Here is an 18,009-nt window from a genome sequence, read left to right as displayed (position 1 = left end):
GTAAGTAGTTTTTAAATTGATACATTTTATGTTTCAATAATCAAGAGTACAAATATATACCAAGTGTTATCAAAATTTTGAGTGATGTTTGTTTTAACAGTGATGAGCATGCTTTAACACATAATGAACTATGGGCATATCCCAGAAAAATATGCAAGTCTGCATTTCGGTAACATAAACTGGGATTGTTGAAGGAAAAAAGGGCGAAAATAACATTAAAATATTTTTACTTTTATTTATTTGTTTTAGTAAACAATTAGTCAAAACTTGGAGGAAAATATAAAAGAAAAACAAGCAAATCAATAAAATTAAAGATATTTTAATCATATACCATTTCACAAAGCTTGTTTTTCCGTCATTCTGATTTAGGTGGATAATGATACGAAAAGTCTTTGTAATTTGTTTCGTAGTGGCATTTCAAGTTATTGGCTTACGGTATACTGATTATGATGCAAAAAGGAGCTCAGCCAAGATATTTTCACGAGCAGCACATTAAGTGTCAAAGAGCCACTGTTTGGCCACCCTTGACAGAGCAATGCAGCTAGTACCCTTCTGCCAGATACCTTGAATATGCACTGGAGGCAAGAGCAGCATCATATGCCACTGAGCTAAGAGTGTCACCATGTTCCATGTTTTGTAACTTCCATTCTGTGTTTGTGACTCGTGTACTAGTGCAGTAGTCAGTACTTTATAATGACTCCAAAAGTGACTCAAGCAGCCTTCTAGTGATACTGCAGCTAATAAGGAAAATGAAAAAAGCTCAAATTACCAATTAAGACAGAAATCCAAATACCAGCCACACACCATGGCTAGCTGGTCCCTTAACCACCACATGGTCTAACTTGGATAAAAGTACCAGCTTGATCACCATAATAAAGCCAATGAATCACAGCATAAGGTAACTTCCAATAACATCACAGGACTTCAGAGACTTTTCTCAGCTCCCATGCCCATCTTACTTACAAGAAAACTTTGGCCTATGTACCAAAATTTTGTGACATAATTGAGCAGCAGCTTTCCAGAGGCATTCAATCACCAAAAACAAAATGCGAGCAAACAGGGTGTGAAGATATACATAACCCCATAGGTCCTCAGATGTCTTATGCTGCTGAGTACAGCCTGAGAGAACGATGGAGTGCAATGATTGGCCGAGTATATTCATGTGGTTGTGATTACACTGTGTGATTGATGCTTAGCCTGGGAGGCATAAGTCAAGTCAGGTTTGCAACTAAATGGCAATTTACTAATTACAAAAAAATTTCACTTTCTTTTGTCATAAGAATATGAAGTTTTCCCGGTTCCTTTATGGTCTTAAGCAATTTACCATCAGATCCAGGTCACTTTTGGCCACATTTTCCACCCAAATCCACACTTATGGCTACCCCTTAAGTTCATCTCATTATTCCAAATGACTTGTAAGGCTATGTTGATGAAAGCACAAGATGCTTTTAAGAATTTGATTCAGAGTTTGACAACATCTTTTACAAAGAAGAATGTTCATCTCCTTTTAGATAACTGGTAGGTAAACAATCATACGGCTTTCAACTTAACCTTTATACTGTACAATATTCAACAAAAGCAAATGATGACCCATTCCAACCATTTAATTTAAAATTTAAAATGTGATCAAAGCAGTCATCATTCTCAGAACGTTTTTTTTTTTTCTTTTTTTGCGGGGAATATCCCACCCGGGCATAAGTCACAATGGGGCCTGGGGGACAAAAAAATAGAGTAAAAAAATAATAATAAAAATGAGAAGAGAAAATGACAATCTAAACCACAAAGATGCTGGAAAACCATCTTTTTGAAGTGAGACAGATAGTAAGATGATGGAAACACAGAAGAAGGCAGAGGATGTACCATAACGGGATACTCTAGTGTGACTGATATCCACACAGAAACAGTAGGCACCACAGGCAAGACAAGTGTTACGAGCCCCCTGCTTTGCCGGCAATACACACGACAACAAATCCACTGAACATTGCCCATTAAAATACTGTACCTGTAAAAGAGAGAGTGAAGCAATATTGCAGCGAAGAGAAAGGGAAGACAGATTATCGACTAAAGGAGGAGAGTTAATAAAATGAAATGCCTTTGATTCCACCCTATCTAACAAATGTACAGAAGAACCACCCTAAATATGAGAGCAGTACTCCAAGTCAAGACGTATGAATCCTCCCTGATCAACCTGAAGCAACTGCTCAGGAGTGAATTAGCTATGGCACCTGCATAGCATTCCCAGCTTTCGGGCGGAAGCTTTAGAGGAAATGGTGAGGCCTAGCATACCTATTATAGAATTTGGCAAAATGATTGCATCCTGAACTGTGATTAGCAAAAATGACAAACACAACATTCTCAATGATATTTAAGTAATTAAAGCACTTTACCCAGTAGTCTATACAGGTTGAACCTCGCTAAACCGGGAAGCTTGGGACCAGACCAGTTCCGAATTAGCAAAAATTCCAAACCATGGAAGCCGAGGTAAAAAAAAAGGCAATATACAGTAATGCAAAAAATTTACTATTACAGGTTGACAACCCCTTATCCGAAATTCAGAAAACCGAAAGTTTTTGTGGAGATTTTTTTTTTTTTTTTTTTAATAGGGATTAGCCCACCCGGGCACAGGTCACTGACCCAAATCAGGGCCTGGGGGTGAAAATGTAATAATAATAATAATAATAATAATAATAATAATAATAATTATAATATAATAATCATAGTAAATACATAGTAAATACAATTTATTATAAATAATACACAAAAATAAAATAATAATGATAATAATAATAATAATAATAATAATAATAATAATAATAATAATAATAAAATAATAATAAAAATAATAAAGAAATACAAGAATTGAAAAAAAGATCAAAAGTGAGGAACACAACCTAGACTTATGAATTATTATTATTATTTCTATTATTATAATTATTATTATAATATTTTAGCCCCCCAGGGCCCAATGTGGGTCAGTGACCTGTGCCTGGGTGGGTTGATCCCTAAAAAAAAAAAAAAAAAAATAGCCTAACCATTCTGAAATCCAAAAAATTCCGAAATCCGAAATGCATCTGGCCCCAAGGATTTCGGATAAGTCTTTTCTAAAATAGTTATGTCACATGCTTACATTTCTGTGCATTACAACCACTTCCACTGCTTGCTGGTCTCTTAGGAGGCATATTTAGGGTTAAATTATAAGTATTTAAATGTAAAATAGAGGCAATAACCACTAAAAGTAAGCTATGACACCGTCCCGAACAATTGAAGCTGCTGGACTATCAGGTCCCAGATTAGCGGTGTCCAACCTGTTTTAAAATTTATATCTATGTCTAAATTTATTTATTATTCCTCACCAAATATACCCCCAGGACCATGTTGGGGTCTAGGAGCTGGTAGATTAAAGAACAGTTGTCCAATACGATCCAAATATTCCCGGTAAGAAGGGTCTCTCTTTAAACTTGGCTGGTACTGTTCACACAAGACTGTGAAGTATGTCACTTTCCCACTGGAATAAAGGAAACTTTCAAATAATTAAAGATACACAATTACTGTACAAGACAATGAAAAGAGAACAATGATGTATATTCATAACAGAAAAATAAAAATATAGAAGGAATAAAAAAGAAAACTTATAAGAATTTTATCATACTGCATTTATAACTACCAGATAGTACAGTAGGGGGCAGTGAAATTTTGCTCAAAGCTGCACTCTTCAGGCATTGTTCCTTATACAAATCTAAGACTCCATGCCAAATTTGAAGCTGATATGTCGAGGTTTAGTCTGCCGCATTTTCTACTGAAATTTTTAAATTTACCTACAGTACTAGCCAAACAGCCGCTGTGGCGGTGCAATGTTCTGTTCAGTGTATTAACGAGGGCAGCCACAGATCATGCATTGTTTGGCTCTGCAAGTGTTCTTCCAGTGGACAAACTTCCCTCGAAAGGCGAGATGTTAAAGAACTGCTGGCGATATAAATGTGATGACGGAAAGTTTGCAGATGTCTCAATGATTATAAAGATGGCCGCCCAGGACTGTTCAGAAATATTGGAAAAAGCAATTGGAGATAGGCAGAATGTTCCTCTTCTTAGCCAAAAAACTATTGAGGAAAGGTTGAGAAAATTGTACAGTAGAGAAATTGAACTAAATAAGAACAAGAATGTAGGCAAAAAAGCTGCATTTCAGGTAGAAATGAAAGAGTTGTTTGATATCTGTAGCTGTTATTGTCCCCTTGCCTCCTGTCAGGATGTGAGGTGCATAGTTAAGGAGTGTGACGGATATCACCTGGCATGTAATTGTGTTATAAAAGTTCCCAAACGTGAGGTGCAGTTTCTCCTTGACCAGCGAGGTGATAGGAAGATGAAGATTGCAGGGGTTGACATGAAAGTGACGAAGATGTGGGACAGAGTGACGGCAAGAGAGAAGCATGATGCGGACAGAGTTAGGAGACAGCTTGAGCAAAAACATAGATATCTGGTAGCTGGAGATATTCCTTATGTTGAGGATAATTCAGATGATTCAAGAGATATTCCTCTCGTCAATACTGATGCTGATTTTGTCCCTGATCCAAGGGCTCTGACAGACACCAGTTCACAGAACCGGACAAGACTCCCTACACTGGCTGCCGCTTGTGACCGATACTTGATTAGTGATTATGCTGGAGCTGCCATTGCTACTGCCACCTTAACTGACTATGGCATTATCACAAAGGATGACAAGAGTCAGGTTATTGGACCACATAAGCTGCGGGATGCGAGACAAAAATACCGATTTAAGAGGCAAGAAATTGAGATGGCTAGTTTAGATAATTTGACGTCACTCTATTTTGATGGTAAGAAGACCGCCACTCGTGTGATGATAAAGAATGAGAAGACCGAGAAATGGAGTTCGAGGATGATGGTGAAAGATCATTATGTCATCATGGTTGAGCCTGGCAATGAATATCTCACACATGTGACTCCCAAGACTGGACACGGAAAGCAGATTGCCAAAACTATTCACGAGTTTCTGGTGGAGAAAAATCTAACCCAGCAGCCCATTGTGTGTGTTGGTTGTGATGGAACCAATGTAAATGTAGGATCAGAAAATGGAGTCATTCATCATCTTGAAATGTTACTTGGTCACCCGCTCCATTATTTCATATGTCAGCTTCACGGAAATGAGCTGCCTTTCCGCGCAGTTTTTTATCACTATGATGGTAAACCAAGTGGTCCTGAGCATTGGCGTGGTCCCATTGGAAAGCAGATCAAGGAGTCTTTGTCTGAGCTTCCAGTTGTCACCTTCCAGCCAGTCAGTTTCCCTGATTTCCCTGTGTTTAATGATGAAGTGGAGAAAGATCTGTCCTGGGATCAGAAATACCTGTATAGGATTTGTAAAGGAGTTATCACAGGTGTTGTTGAAGATGACTTGACTGCTATTGAGCCAGGTCCTCCCTGTGTGTCAAGGTGGAACACCTTATGGAGTAGAATCCTCAGGCTGTATGTAGCAACATCAAGACCCAGCCATGAGTTGAAAAGAATTGTCATTACAATAATAAAGTTCAGTGCGCCAATGTGGTTTTACATCAAGATACACCCTTACGTAACACACAGCTCAAGGAACGTATTCCAGTCCCTGCTATATATGAAACACCTGAATAGTGAGGAGGAGACGATAGTGAAGAAGGCTGTCCAGAGAAATGCATACTTCGCCCACACAGATCAACTTCTTCTTGGTATGTGTGCAGATGAGGACATGACTGTTAGAGAAAAATCTGTCTCAATGATAAGAAAAATTAGAGAGGAGAATCGGCAAAAGGAAGAATGCACTGGCAGATCTGAAGAGGAGGAGGAAGATTCTGATGCTGCTGTTGACGAGAATTTGTTAAACTATACTGATGAGGAGGGTAAAGATGGAGATGGGAATGAGGATGTGCCTCCTGTAGTCAACATGAGAAAGGTGGTGACTCCGAAACTAAAGTGGCAAGCAAAAAACTATCATTCCATGATTAACTGGAGGAATGAACTCAAGACTGAGCCTCCTTACATTGCTTCTCTGTCAAATCTACAGGTTAATGACATTCTTGAGACACCATTAGTGGTGCCCAAGTGGCCAAACAGCACTCAGGCGGTCGAGAGAGGCATAAAAGTGATGACTGAAGCTTGCACTGAAGTGACGGGATACGAATCGAGAGATGGATATATTAGGCAAAGATTATTGTCTAGGAAAATGATGCCAAGGTTCCGCACAAAAAAAAATTTCAATATGAATTTGTAATGATTTTCTATACGGTGTACCTGTAAAATAACATGTGAATTAAATCGATGTCACCCATGTAAAATTTATCATTATCCTGGAAAACATTAAATGACACCTAATTTTTGGTATACACTAAAAGTTGACAAAAAGTCGTTCGCGATGCGGCAGGGTAAGTATGCATGAAATGGCATGAAATTTTGCACAGGTGTTTGTTACAGCCATACAAACGATGCCTGAAAAGTGCAGCCTGCAACTCAAATAAAAGTGTTTTTTCCCTGCCCCCTATAGTACAGGTACACACTGATGACCCATTTATCGCCGATTTGCACAACCAATGATTACATATAGGGGAAGTGCCCCATAAGTTTTGTTGATATCCCAGAGATCCAACAATAGAGAGAAGAGTGGTATAGCTGTTTTGAATTTGGCAGGTAGACGTGGAGCAAATTCTTGTCACGATAGGGTTCTGCGTGCTGCCTCTGGCTCATTTCCACCTCTCTGCACTTATTTATACTTACCATGTGTCTCCAACTTCATGGATTTCTTTTATTTCCGACTTCGTGTGTTATGCAATCATGCCTAAACGCCCCAGGGATAGTTCCTCCTGTGCTGCCCCTCTTTTAGGGACAGCTTGATGTGATAAGATGTAATAAGAGTGGTGTTGGGCCACAAAAGATTCATTATTGTTTATTACTGACTATGTATTTGATTGAATTAATGTTTACAAATGTGAAATGAACAATGGAATTCATTAATAATACTTAGAATATTAAAACACACATGAGGAGACAAAACGGAGTTGTTTTTGTGAGCGACAATGGTTCTACAGGGGTGCCGGTGGTAGAGCGGTACCGCTCTTGCCTCGCAAGCGAGATGTCACAGGTTCGATTCCCGGGCCGGTAGAAAGTTGTTTGGACACACTTCCTAGCCCCCTTGGTCCCTGTTCACCTAGCAGTAAAGTAGGTACCTGTTGTAAATCGAAAAGTTGCGAATTCGTATTCAGGGAAGGTTGTTGGAGCTTCCAATAACTTGCTGACAAAAACCTATGACCCTTCAGGCTTCTACACCCTTGACAAAAAACCTATGACCCTTCAGGCTTCTACGCCCTTCACAAAAAACCTATGACTCTTCAGGCTTCTACGCCCTTGACAAAAAAACCTGTGACTCTTCAGGCTTCTACGCCCTTGACAAAAAAACCTATGACTCTTCAGGCTTCTACGCCCTTAACTCATGAGACATAAAGGCAAGCATGAACTTAGTATGCTTCCCTGTTGGGCGCTGTAAATGCTTCTGCGCTTCACCTTGCACAGGATGTAGGGGCCCCAAAAAATGGTTCTACAGAAGAAACTGAAGAAAATAAGACCCTGGTTGTAGGTGCAGTGAACTTAATGTAAAAAAATTTAATACCTGTATGTATGTTTTAAGTAATGTTATTTAATGTTAATAAATGAACACTAGAAGTAGCTAACCACTAATAGTAAAGAAATACAGCGAGACGATTGGGAACGCCAATGTATGTGAGTGCGTACATATGAAAACATATCGTCATTTCTCTACGTAAGAATATGAAAGCAACACTTATTTACTGCTCATAAGGACAACCAATGAATATTGTGCGAGTTTTTACTCAGATGACGAAGTCATCAGGTTCAACTCATGCTGAAGCTGTAGCTTTCCATAAAGCTGTTGCTGAAACTGTTACTGAACCTGAAGTTGATGTTGAAGCTGCTTATGATTCTGAATTTGATGGTGTAGCTGAAGTTGATGGTTTAGGCCTTTGAATAATAAAGCTGTCCAAAGAACCTTGTACAGCTGCTTTTTTTTCCTGTTACATTTTTATGTAGAGGTCATTTGCATTTATTTAAATTTTAATGCTTTGTACTGTTAATGGATCCACTTGAGAAAATATGTTCATTGCTTGCTCCATATACTAATATCCACAGACCTCTCGCCTTTTTCATATCGTTTTAACACATCTAGTTTCTCGGCTAAGCTTAGACACTTTCTATTAGCTTTTGAAACAACACTATCATCACTTGCTCATATTGAATAGGGATGCAAAAATGCTGTAAGAAACCTGAGAAACTTTTTCTCCAGTTCATGTTCCAGATGCATGAAAACAAAAGGCCCGCCAAGCTCTGACTATATTTTACCACTCATTAGCCAGGCAACTTCTTTGCGCAAGGCGCTCTTCATTTTTTTTAGTAATTTTTTTTATATATACCCTATAATACATATCGGGATTTAGTTATTTTTATGAAAATGTAATTTTATTTTATTTTTATTATATTTTGGTCATAAATACTAATGAAATAAGGATGTAAACTGAATTGGGTCCTAAATTATCTAGGGTTTCAAATACGAAAAGTTGTTGGACGAATCGTTGTTATCTGAGGCTTTACTGTAGATGCAAACAAAACAAAATTATCTGTAAATTTTCATTTGTATCAGGTTTTGTAGACTTACAACAACATATATAATGAGGCTTCGATTTTCATGTAGCAACTTAAAGAAAGAACCTAGGGTGACAGTGGGTAAGCCCAGGTTAAAGGAGCTTACTGGCAAGGTTAGCCTATCACGAACATGTACTGGGTAGTTATCATACACTGTAAATGATCCACAAAAATACATGAATTTTAACACCTCAAAAATATTACATGTGTGTAGTTCAATCCCCTACTTTTTACATACAAATTTTACCATAAAAACTTGAACTACAGTGAACCCTCGCTTTACGCGGTTTCACTTTACGCGTTTCTACATTTACGCGGTACCCTGCCAGAACCGGAATTCCCACTTTACGCGGTGCATCTACTCATATACGCGGGTGAAGAATAATTTTTTTATTTAGCTCATAAAATTCATACAAATTATCCGGCCAGAATATAATTTACATTGCTGGAATTCTTACAATTTGATGATAATTTTGAATATAAGCATCAAAGATTTTGCATTAGACATGCAAATTTTAGATCTAATGCAAGTATTTTGTTTACTCAGAGCAAATATGTTATCTTTTGTGCAAAATATATGAAGTGTATATTCAAAATATTCCTGGTCTTGCAAGGAATCCAGCAATGTCAATTATATTATCCTAACTTTAGTCTGAGGTATTATTTATTACTAAAAATGTAAATATACTGTTATAACCCAATCATTTCTCTGGTAGGGAAGGAAGGTGGGGTGAGGGGTAGGGAGGGAGGGAGGGACCCAGGGAGCAGGTGGGAAGAGGGGAGGAGGTGGGGTATTTTGATTGACAGATAGTATTTCGGTAAGTATATTTTGTTTATTAATTGAAGATATTTGTTTTAGCTCATAAAATTCATACAAATTACCGGGCCAGAATATAATTTACATTGGTGGAATTCTTACAATTTGATGATCATTCTGAATATAAACATCATAGATTTTGCATTTGACATACAAATTTTAGATCTACTTTAAGTATTCTGTTTACTCTGAGTAAATATGTTATCTTTTGTGCAAAATATATGACATTTATATTCAAAATATTCCTGGTCTTACAAGAAATCCAGCAATGTCAATTAAATTATCCTAACTTTAGTCTGAGGTATTATTTATTACTAAAAAGGTAAATATTCTGGTTTCTCCCACACATTTCTCTGGTAGGGAGGGTTGGTGGGGGGTGGGGGGGACCGACCGACCATCTGGCTCGGTTGGAAGAGGGTGGGGGGGAGGCAAGGTGGGGTACTTTGATTGACAGATAGTGTCGTGAAGAATATTTTTTTTTTATTAACTGAAGATATTTGTTTTAGCTCATAAAATTCATACAAATTACCCGGCCAGAATATAATTTACATTGGTGGAATTCTTACAATTTGATGATCATTTTGAATATAAACATCATAGATTTTGCATTAGACATACAAATTTTACATCTACTTTAAGTATTTTGTTTACTCTGAGTAAATATGTTATCATTTGTGCAAAATATATGACATTTATATTAAAAATATTCCTGGTCTTACAAGGAATCCAGCAATGTCAATTATATTATCCTAACTTTAGTTTGAGGTATTATTTATTACTATACAGTGACCCCTCGTTTAACGAACACCTCGGTTAACGTAATTTCGATTAACGAACTGCCTTCCATAAGGATCTTCAATTCGGTTAACGAAAAAAAATTCGGTTAACGAAGTTCTTACGAACCGACCTCAACATGTTTTCGCTTGCACTGACCGGGCAACCAGCTTTAGTATCAGTCCGCCAATACATTAATCGGTTCTAGGGCTTAAATTCCTTACTATTTTAGTAAATATCAAGAAGTTTGTACTATTCAATAATTTTAAAAGTTTAATATTCAATGTTTTAGTCATTTTAACAATTATTGAACATAATTGAAGGTAAAGTGACTAGTTTAATGCGCGGCATCCAGCCTCTTAACACAGCAAACAGGAGTTAGTCTCTCTCTGTTTTCACTGGAGGTAACATCTTGCTTGAGACTCTCTTCAACTAAATGCTTTTTTTCTGTGTTTCCAAGCAAATTATTGGTCATTTTGAAATATATTTTACATATTGACAATATATAATGCAGTGCAGTGTTGATTTAAAGAAAATAATCTTGAATTACACCAAGAGAGCTAAAATTTTATGGGTGAAATGGGGCCATGGGGTGACTTCTCTTCCACCCCAATGCCTTCTCTTCTTCCTTCTCCTCCACCCCCATTCTAAATCCCATCATCATCATCATCATCCAGGAGCCTTCTACATACACACCTCAAAGTAAGTGAACTTTTCTACCATTTTTGTTGAATTTAGGAAATTTTCGGTGAGCTGGAACCAATTACCCAAAAACCCATTGAAACAATGGTTTCGGTTAACGAACTTTTCGGTTAACGAACGACCTTCTGGAACGGATTGAGTTCGTTAACGGAGGGGTCACTGTACCTTAAAATCTAGTGGTTTTCCCCCAAACATTTTTCAGAGAGTGAAGAGCCAGGAGTGTGAGAAGAGGGGGAGGGAGTTGAGTCCATTATTTGAATGGACATTAACTTGGCGACTGTATTTCTCTATTTCTCTTAAGTATTAATTGTGTGCATGTACCATCATAAAATTAAGATGTTATTTTTACTAGAACATAGGTATTGTGTCGGAAAAAGTGGAGTTTGGGGGTCAGCCGGTCTCTATTTCATTTAATCCCATATGTTATGTTGTTCACTTTACGCGTTTCTCACTTTACGCGGGCCTCCGTGGGTTCAATTGACCGCGCATAGTGAGGGTTCACTGTATACTCAAGTACAGTGGTCCCTCGGTTAACGAGCACAATTCATTCCAGAAGGTTGCTTGTTAACCGAAAAATTTGTTAACCGAAACCATTGTTTCAATGGGTTTTTGGGTAATTGGTTTCAGCTCACCGAAAATTACATACAAACGAAAAATAAATGCAGTAAAGTACACTTACTTTGAGGTGTGCATGTAGAAGGCTCCTGGTTGATGATGATGATGGGAATTAGAATGGGGGTGGAGGAGAAGGGAGAAGAGAAGGCATTGGGGTGGAAGAGAAGTCACCCCATGCTGCCATTTCACCCATAAAATTTGAGTTCACTTGGTGTAATTCAAGATTATTTTCTTTAAATCAACACTGCACTGCGCTACATATTATCAATATGTAAAATATATTTCAAAATGACCAATAATTTGATTGGAAACACAGAAAAAAAAAAAAGCGTTTATGTTGAAGAGTCTCAAACAAGATGTTCCTTCCTCTGAACCTGTAAACAAACTGACGCCAAGCTTGGTGTGTTGAGTGGCTGTTTGGCGCGCATAAAACTAGTTTCCTGTACTTCAATTATATTCAATAATTGTTAAAATGACTAAAAAATTTTATATAAAACTTTTAAAATGATTGAATAGCACAACCTTCTTGATATTTACTAAAATGGTAAGGAATTTAAGTCCTAGAACCGATTACTGTATTGGCGGACTAATACTACAGCTAGTTAGCAGGCGAAAACATATTGAGGGGAGCTCGTAAGGAATTCGTTAATCGAGGGATTGCTCATTAACCGAAGTGAAGAATCTTATGGAAGGTAATTCGTTAACCGAAATTTCGTTAGCCGAGGCGCTCGTTAACCGAGAGATCACTGTATACAGTATATGGTATAAATATCAATCACCAGCAATGCACAATGTTCAAGATAACAGTTAAACCTTAACATACAATTTCCAGTGGAAAAAGAAGGATCTGAGTTTGTAACATCCTATTTTGTTAGTGGTAAGTGACAAAGAGGTAACCCACAAGATTCTGTTTTCCTTTTGATGTATGAATCACCATAAGCAATACAAATTAAATTACCCACATGTTTGAAGTATCAGTGAACATTTGGGCTATAAGATAGTCTTAAGAATTAATATTCCTTAAATCTATTTCAATTGTAATTACGTACCCACAAATCATGAGTTTGAATTCTTGTTCCCCTAGCCGAGTGAAGGATCTATTCAATTTGACATTTCAAAACGAATTCAATCAGCACTTGGTTGTTCTGTAGCACCCTACATACATACAGTGTCCTAGGATTGAAGGGCTGATCATAAGTGAGCGAACATATATGAGTGAAATACATTTATCCTGTCTTAACTTGCCAATAAAATCATATGTGAACTGTGCCTTTAGCAGAGGCAATGGTCATCTGCCACACTTAAGAATAACCATGAGGAAAACCCCATAAAGACAAATGTTACCAATGGATGATCAAACACTTCTCTTAATCAGTCAGTCCTGTTTAGTACAGTATCTATAAAGCAAACTGATGCAAATACAGGTAGAACAATTAGACTATCAGGGAGGCAGAAGCAAAACGAAAAAGGAAAGTACATAAGAACAGTATAAAAAAGGTAAAATCTACAATATAATAAACAACAAAGTCTATAAATTATCTGTTGAGAATCAACCATTTGTTACTACCAGAAAACGAACTTCTTTCTGCTGACAATAATATCAGACTACTGTACAATAAATTCATTAAGCTCTTGAAACTGACCTTTCAATAGTAGAGAGAAGGAGCCAAAGGAAGTTAAGGAGAGGGAGTAGGAAGGGCGGTCCCCGCTGCTTGGTTATATTGGGGTGCTTCTTGGTATATGTCTCAAACACTTCTGATGCTGCCACCTTCTTCTGCAGACACAAGTACCTGCAATACATCCCATCACCTGTTAGCATTGTTTAATTTGCTTTCTGCATACAGAGCAAATCTATATACTCCCCACAATTAAAGTACAATGCTCAGTGTGTTTTCTGATGTCAGAATAGTAGACTATGCAATAAATGTTGTATACATTCATAGGAAGTGGGGAAAAGCAAGTGTGAGAGTGAAGTGATATTTTCACATTTAAACTGACAGCAGACAAATAATTTTCTCAACACAGAATACAAGACACTTTCAGCAGACACCAGAAAGAGTTTGAAGGCCTTTGAAATGTGGTGTTACAGGCAAATGCTAAGAATAAGCTACACTGACAGGAAAAGAAATGAAGAAGTACTAAAATTAGCAAAAACTTCAAGAGAAATATTGAAATGTACAGAAAAAGAAAAATAATATACAGTGACCCCTCGTTTAACGAACACCTCGGTTAACGTAATTTCGATTAACGAACTGCCTTCCATAAGGATCTTCAATTCGGTTAACGAAAAACAATTCGGTTAACGAAGTTCTTACCAACCGACCTCAACATGTTTTCGCTTGCACTGACCGGGCAACCAGCTTTAGTATCAGTCCGCCAATACATTAATCGGTTCTAGGGCTTAAATTCCTTACTATTTTAGTAAATATCAAGAAGTTTATACTATTCAATAATTTTAAAAGTTTAATATTCAATTTTTTAGTCATTTTAACAATTATTGAACATAACTGAAGGTAAAGTGACTAGTTTAATGTGTGGCATCCAGCCTCTTAACACAGCACAACAGGAGTTAGTCTCTCTCTGTTTTCACTGGAGGTAACATTTTGCTTGAGACTCTCTTCAACTAAATGCTTTTTTTCTGTGTTTCCAAGCAAATTATTGGTCATTTTGAAATATATTTTACATATTGACAATATATAATGCAGTGCAGTGTTGATTTAAAGAAAATAATCTTGAATTACACCAAGAGAGCTAAAATTTTATGGGTGAAATGGCGCCATGGGGTGACTTCTCTTCCACCCCAATGCCTTCTCTTTTTCCTTCTCCTCCACCCCCATTCTAAATCCCATCATCATCATCATCATCATCCAGGAGCCTTCTACATACACACCTCAAAGTAAGTGAACTTTTCTACCATTTTTGTTGAATTTAGGAAATTTTCGGTGAGCTGGAACCAATTACCCAAAAACCCATTGAAACAATGGTTTCGGTTAACGAACATCCTTCTGGAACGGATTGAGTTCGTTAACAGAGGGGTCACTGTACTCTGGTCATAAAATTAGGGATGATAGGTTAATAACAGAAATAATAATGGGTAAAGTTGAGGGCAGGACGGCCAGGGGAATGCAGAGACTGGGATGGAAAAATTTAATTAAAAAACTGGGAACTGGGTCCCCAGAGAGATACAAGACCTTGGGGGGTTGGTAAAAACAGCCCAGGAATGTTTAGAGTGGAGGACTGTGGTCACCAACTCTCAGATATGAGTACAGTACGTACTCCAATTGATTGAAGTCATCTTGGTCTTACTGTCATGTTAACTAAGTATGATATGCTTCATACAGTATACAATATTTAAACAAAATATTTAGAAACAAATGGAATATCAACACTTACTGGAGAACAGCCTGTGTTAGGAAAAGATCCACTTCTGAGGGGTAGCCTCTTAATAAATGCAACTCCACCAGCATGTTTGCACAGCCCCCTCCATCCTCTGACCGTAGGTAGTGGTAACGTGCTGATCCATAGTTTTTCTCTGCACAGTAAACCAGCATTAGTATCAACTACTGTACACCACTACAAATTAAATACTCTGCAAAAATTGCAAGTACACCAAAAACTTAAAAATTCAAGTCTCACTGATTTCAGCTGTTGACAATTCATACATTTCTAGACAACTAATAACTTTCTATTATATATTAGCAAGCAGCCAAAGGGCACAGTTACTTGCACAGCCTGTCATTGTGAAATGCAATTTGCTTTGGTTTTTACACATTAAATGTTTTTTCTTATGTAACATATTCTCAACTAAATTATCATCCTTGTATCCAGTTCCAACTAAGATTTGTAGGAATGAATGGTAGAAGTGAGGGGCAAGTGGGTTGTCTTGAGGGGCCGAGGTAGAAGCCAGAGTTATTGAGGGTGAAAGACAGCTGGGCATTTTCCTTGGCTACTTTTTTAAATAATTACCTATACACCTGCATAATATCAATAAAAAATAAAGTTACTGGCTAATTTTATACCTTGGTGTATGGGAATTTTTTGACTAACATACCAATAACCTTGCATGATATTTGCAATTTTTATGCAATTAAGAGCAAATGATGTCAACATTTTGAGGAAACAATATAATGGGAACTGGTTGATGGTCTTCTTGATGCCATTGTAAGAGTGTAAAATGGGCAAAATAATGCAGTTATATAAAAACCAAATCCCCCCCCCCCCAAAATATCTATCTATCTATCTATCTATCTATCTATCTGTTTGTATGTATGTATGTATGTATGTATGTATGTATGTGTATGTTGTATGTATGTATGTATGTATGTATGTATGTATGTATGTATGTATGTATGTATGTATGTATGTATGTATGTATGTATGTATGTATGTATGTATGTATGTGTATGTATGTATGTATGTATGTATGTATGTATGTATGTATATATATATATATATATATATATATATATATATATATATATATATATATATATATATATATATATATATATATATATATATATATATATATATATATATATATATATATGCTGATAACCACAAGGAAAGAAGAAAACACGAAGTTCCCAAGCGCTTTCGTGTAATTCACATCTTCAGGGGTGAGTACAGACTAGAGAGAGAAATACAAATCAAGGTGTATATATACAGAGGAGGGTGAGACCAGGTCCACAATGGTCAGGTATTAGGTAATGACCCTACTAATCTTTAAATAGCACACAACGGTTGGTGGTCAGGTCAGATGGTCAGGTGACCCGGCCTTCTCACCTGACCATCTGACCTGACCACCAGACTAAGGAGAAGTACAAAAACAAGGTGTATACAGCTAGACCCCGACTTACGACTACTTCGACTTACGACCGCCGCAGTTGTGACCTTTTTTTTTTTTCTTCAAATGGCCTTACGCATTTTCTATACCGAAACTTTTTCAGTTAATGTAGTCTCCATGTATAATTAGAAAATTATGGGGCCCCATGTGCATTCAGCTGACTACATTAAAGGTAAGTGCTCAGTCACACTATCCATTCCTCATTATTTATTACTTTCACTGTACTGTATCCATTCCTCATTATTTATTACTTTTACTGTACTGTATTTCATTGTAGATTTTTTATTTAATTTTTTTTTTTATATCTATGTCGGACTTACGACCGACTCGACTCATGTCCACCCGCACTTACAACCTGCCTCAGTCGTACCAAAATTTGGTCAAATTATGTATTTTTGAGGCCCAAAGTCAGTACACAGACAAAATTTTCATCTGTAGTTCACTTTAAAATGGCTGACAAGCTTAAAAGTGAGTGTTTTGTGGTGCTGAGAAGAAAAAGAGACCCAAATTTTCGATTTTCTGTGTTATTTAAGCATTTCCGACTTACGACCTGGATGTCGGTCTCTAGTCGTAAGTCGGGGAGTACCTGTATGTATGTATGTATGTATATATATATATATATATATATATATATATATATATATATATATATATATATATATATATATATATATATATATATATATATATATATATATATATATATAAAATAAATAAATAAAATCCAGTGTAAACGTGAGACTGAAAGCATGGGGGATCAGAGCACTACACAATTAAGGAGAAAATTTTGAGAATTACAAGTACCGTACTGTACCCTGTAGTAGCATTTGGATGTACATGCTTGGAATATTTTATGTAAGTTAATTTTAAATGTCAAATATCCAGTCTTTATGTGGATCCAGTTTTTGGAAAACTAGTTTTCAGAGGTTTTTACTTTACAGTATTGCAATAAAATTAAAGCTAGGATCCAATATAAGTGTTGGAGAAACAAGACAGTACAAAATAATGCAACAGTTGCACAGAGAAGACTATCGCTTCAACATGAAAGAGCACCAATTCCTCTTCTGAAAAATGAGAATAAATATGGATGCTAAAGATCTATTTGGGATACAGTGTATGTCCTGCCACTTCCTACACTAGTCTAGCACTTCTCTTCCTAATCATCTTCCGGGTTTCTATCTCCTATGATCAATCCCACACAAGCAAAGAAAACTGACTATAATAGATACACATATCCCTCGAGATACAAAAATTCGCTTACATGAATCTCCTAAATTGACACCACTACTTCGAAATACAGAAGATTCCCCAGTAGGAGGCAGGGAAAAAACACTTTTATTTGAGTTGCAGGCTGCACTTTTCAGGCATCGTTTGTATGGCTATAACAAACACCTGTGCAAAATTTCATGCCATTTCATGCATGCTTACCCTGCCGCATCGCGAACGACTTTTTGTCAACTTTTAGTGTATACCAAAAATTAGGTGTCATTTAATGTTTTCCAGGATAATGATAAATTTTACATGGGTGACATCGATTTAATTCACATGTTATTTTGTGCGGAACCTT

General features: G+C 36.8%; 1 protein-coding gene across 1 annotated transcript in view; it reads right to left on the bottom strand.

Moving 5' to 3' along the window:
• The window catches only part of LOC121855018 (Golgi to ER traffic protein 4 homolog), a 50,494-nt gene that overhangs the window by 3,273 nt on the left and 29,212 nt on the right, over nt 1-18,009 (bottom strand). The window contains exons 5-7 of the mRNA XM_042349855.1: nt 14,990-15,128; nt 13,240-13,386; nt 3,354-3,505 (exon numbers count right to left, since the gene is read on the bottom strand). Coding sequence (XP_042205789.1) covers nt 3,354-3,505; nt 13,240-13,386; nt 14,990-15,128 — 438 coding nt within the window. The remainder of the gene's footprint in view (nt 1-3,353; nt 3,506-13,239; nt 13,387-14,989; nt 15,129-18,009) is intronic.

This window comes from Homarus americanus, unplaced genomic scaffold (assembly GCF_018991925.1).
Source record: "Homarus americanus isolate GMGI-L3 unplaced genomic scaffold, GMGI_Hamer_2.0 scaffold1024, whole genome shotgun sequence".
NCBI classification, from domain to species: domain Eukaryota; kingdom Metazoa; phylum Arthropoda; class Malacostraca; order Decapoda; family Nephropidae; genus Homarus; species Homarus americanus.
The sequence above is the reverse complement of the archived record's forward strand: the minus strand, read 5'-3'. Positions and strand labels throughout refer to the sequence as shown.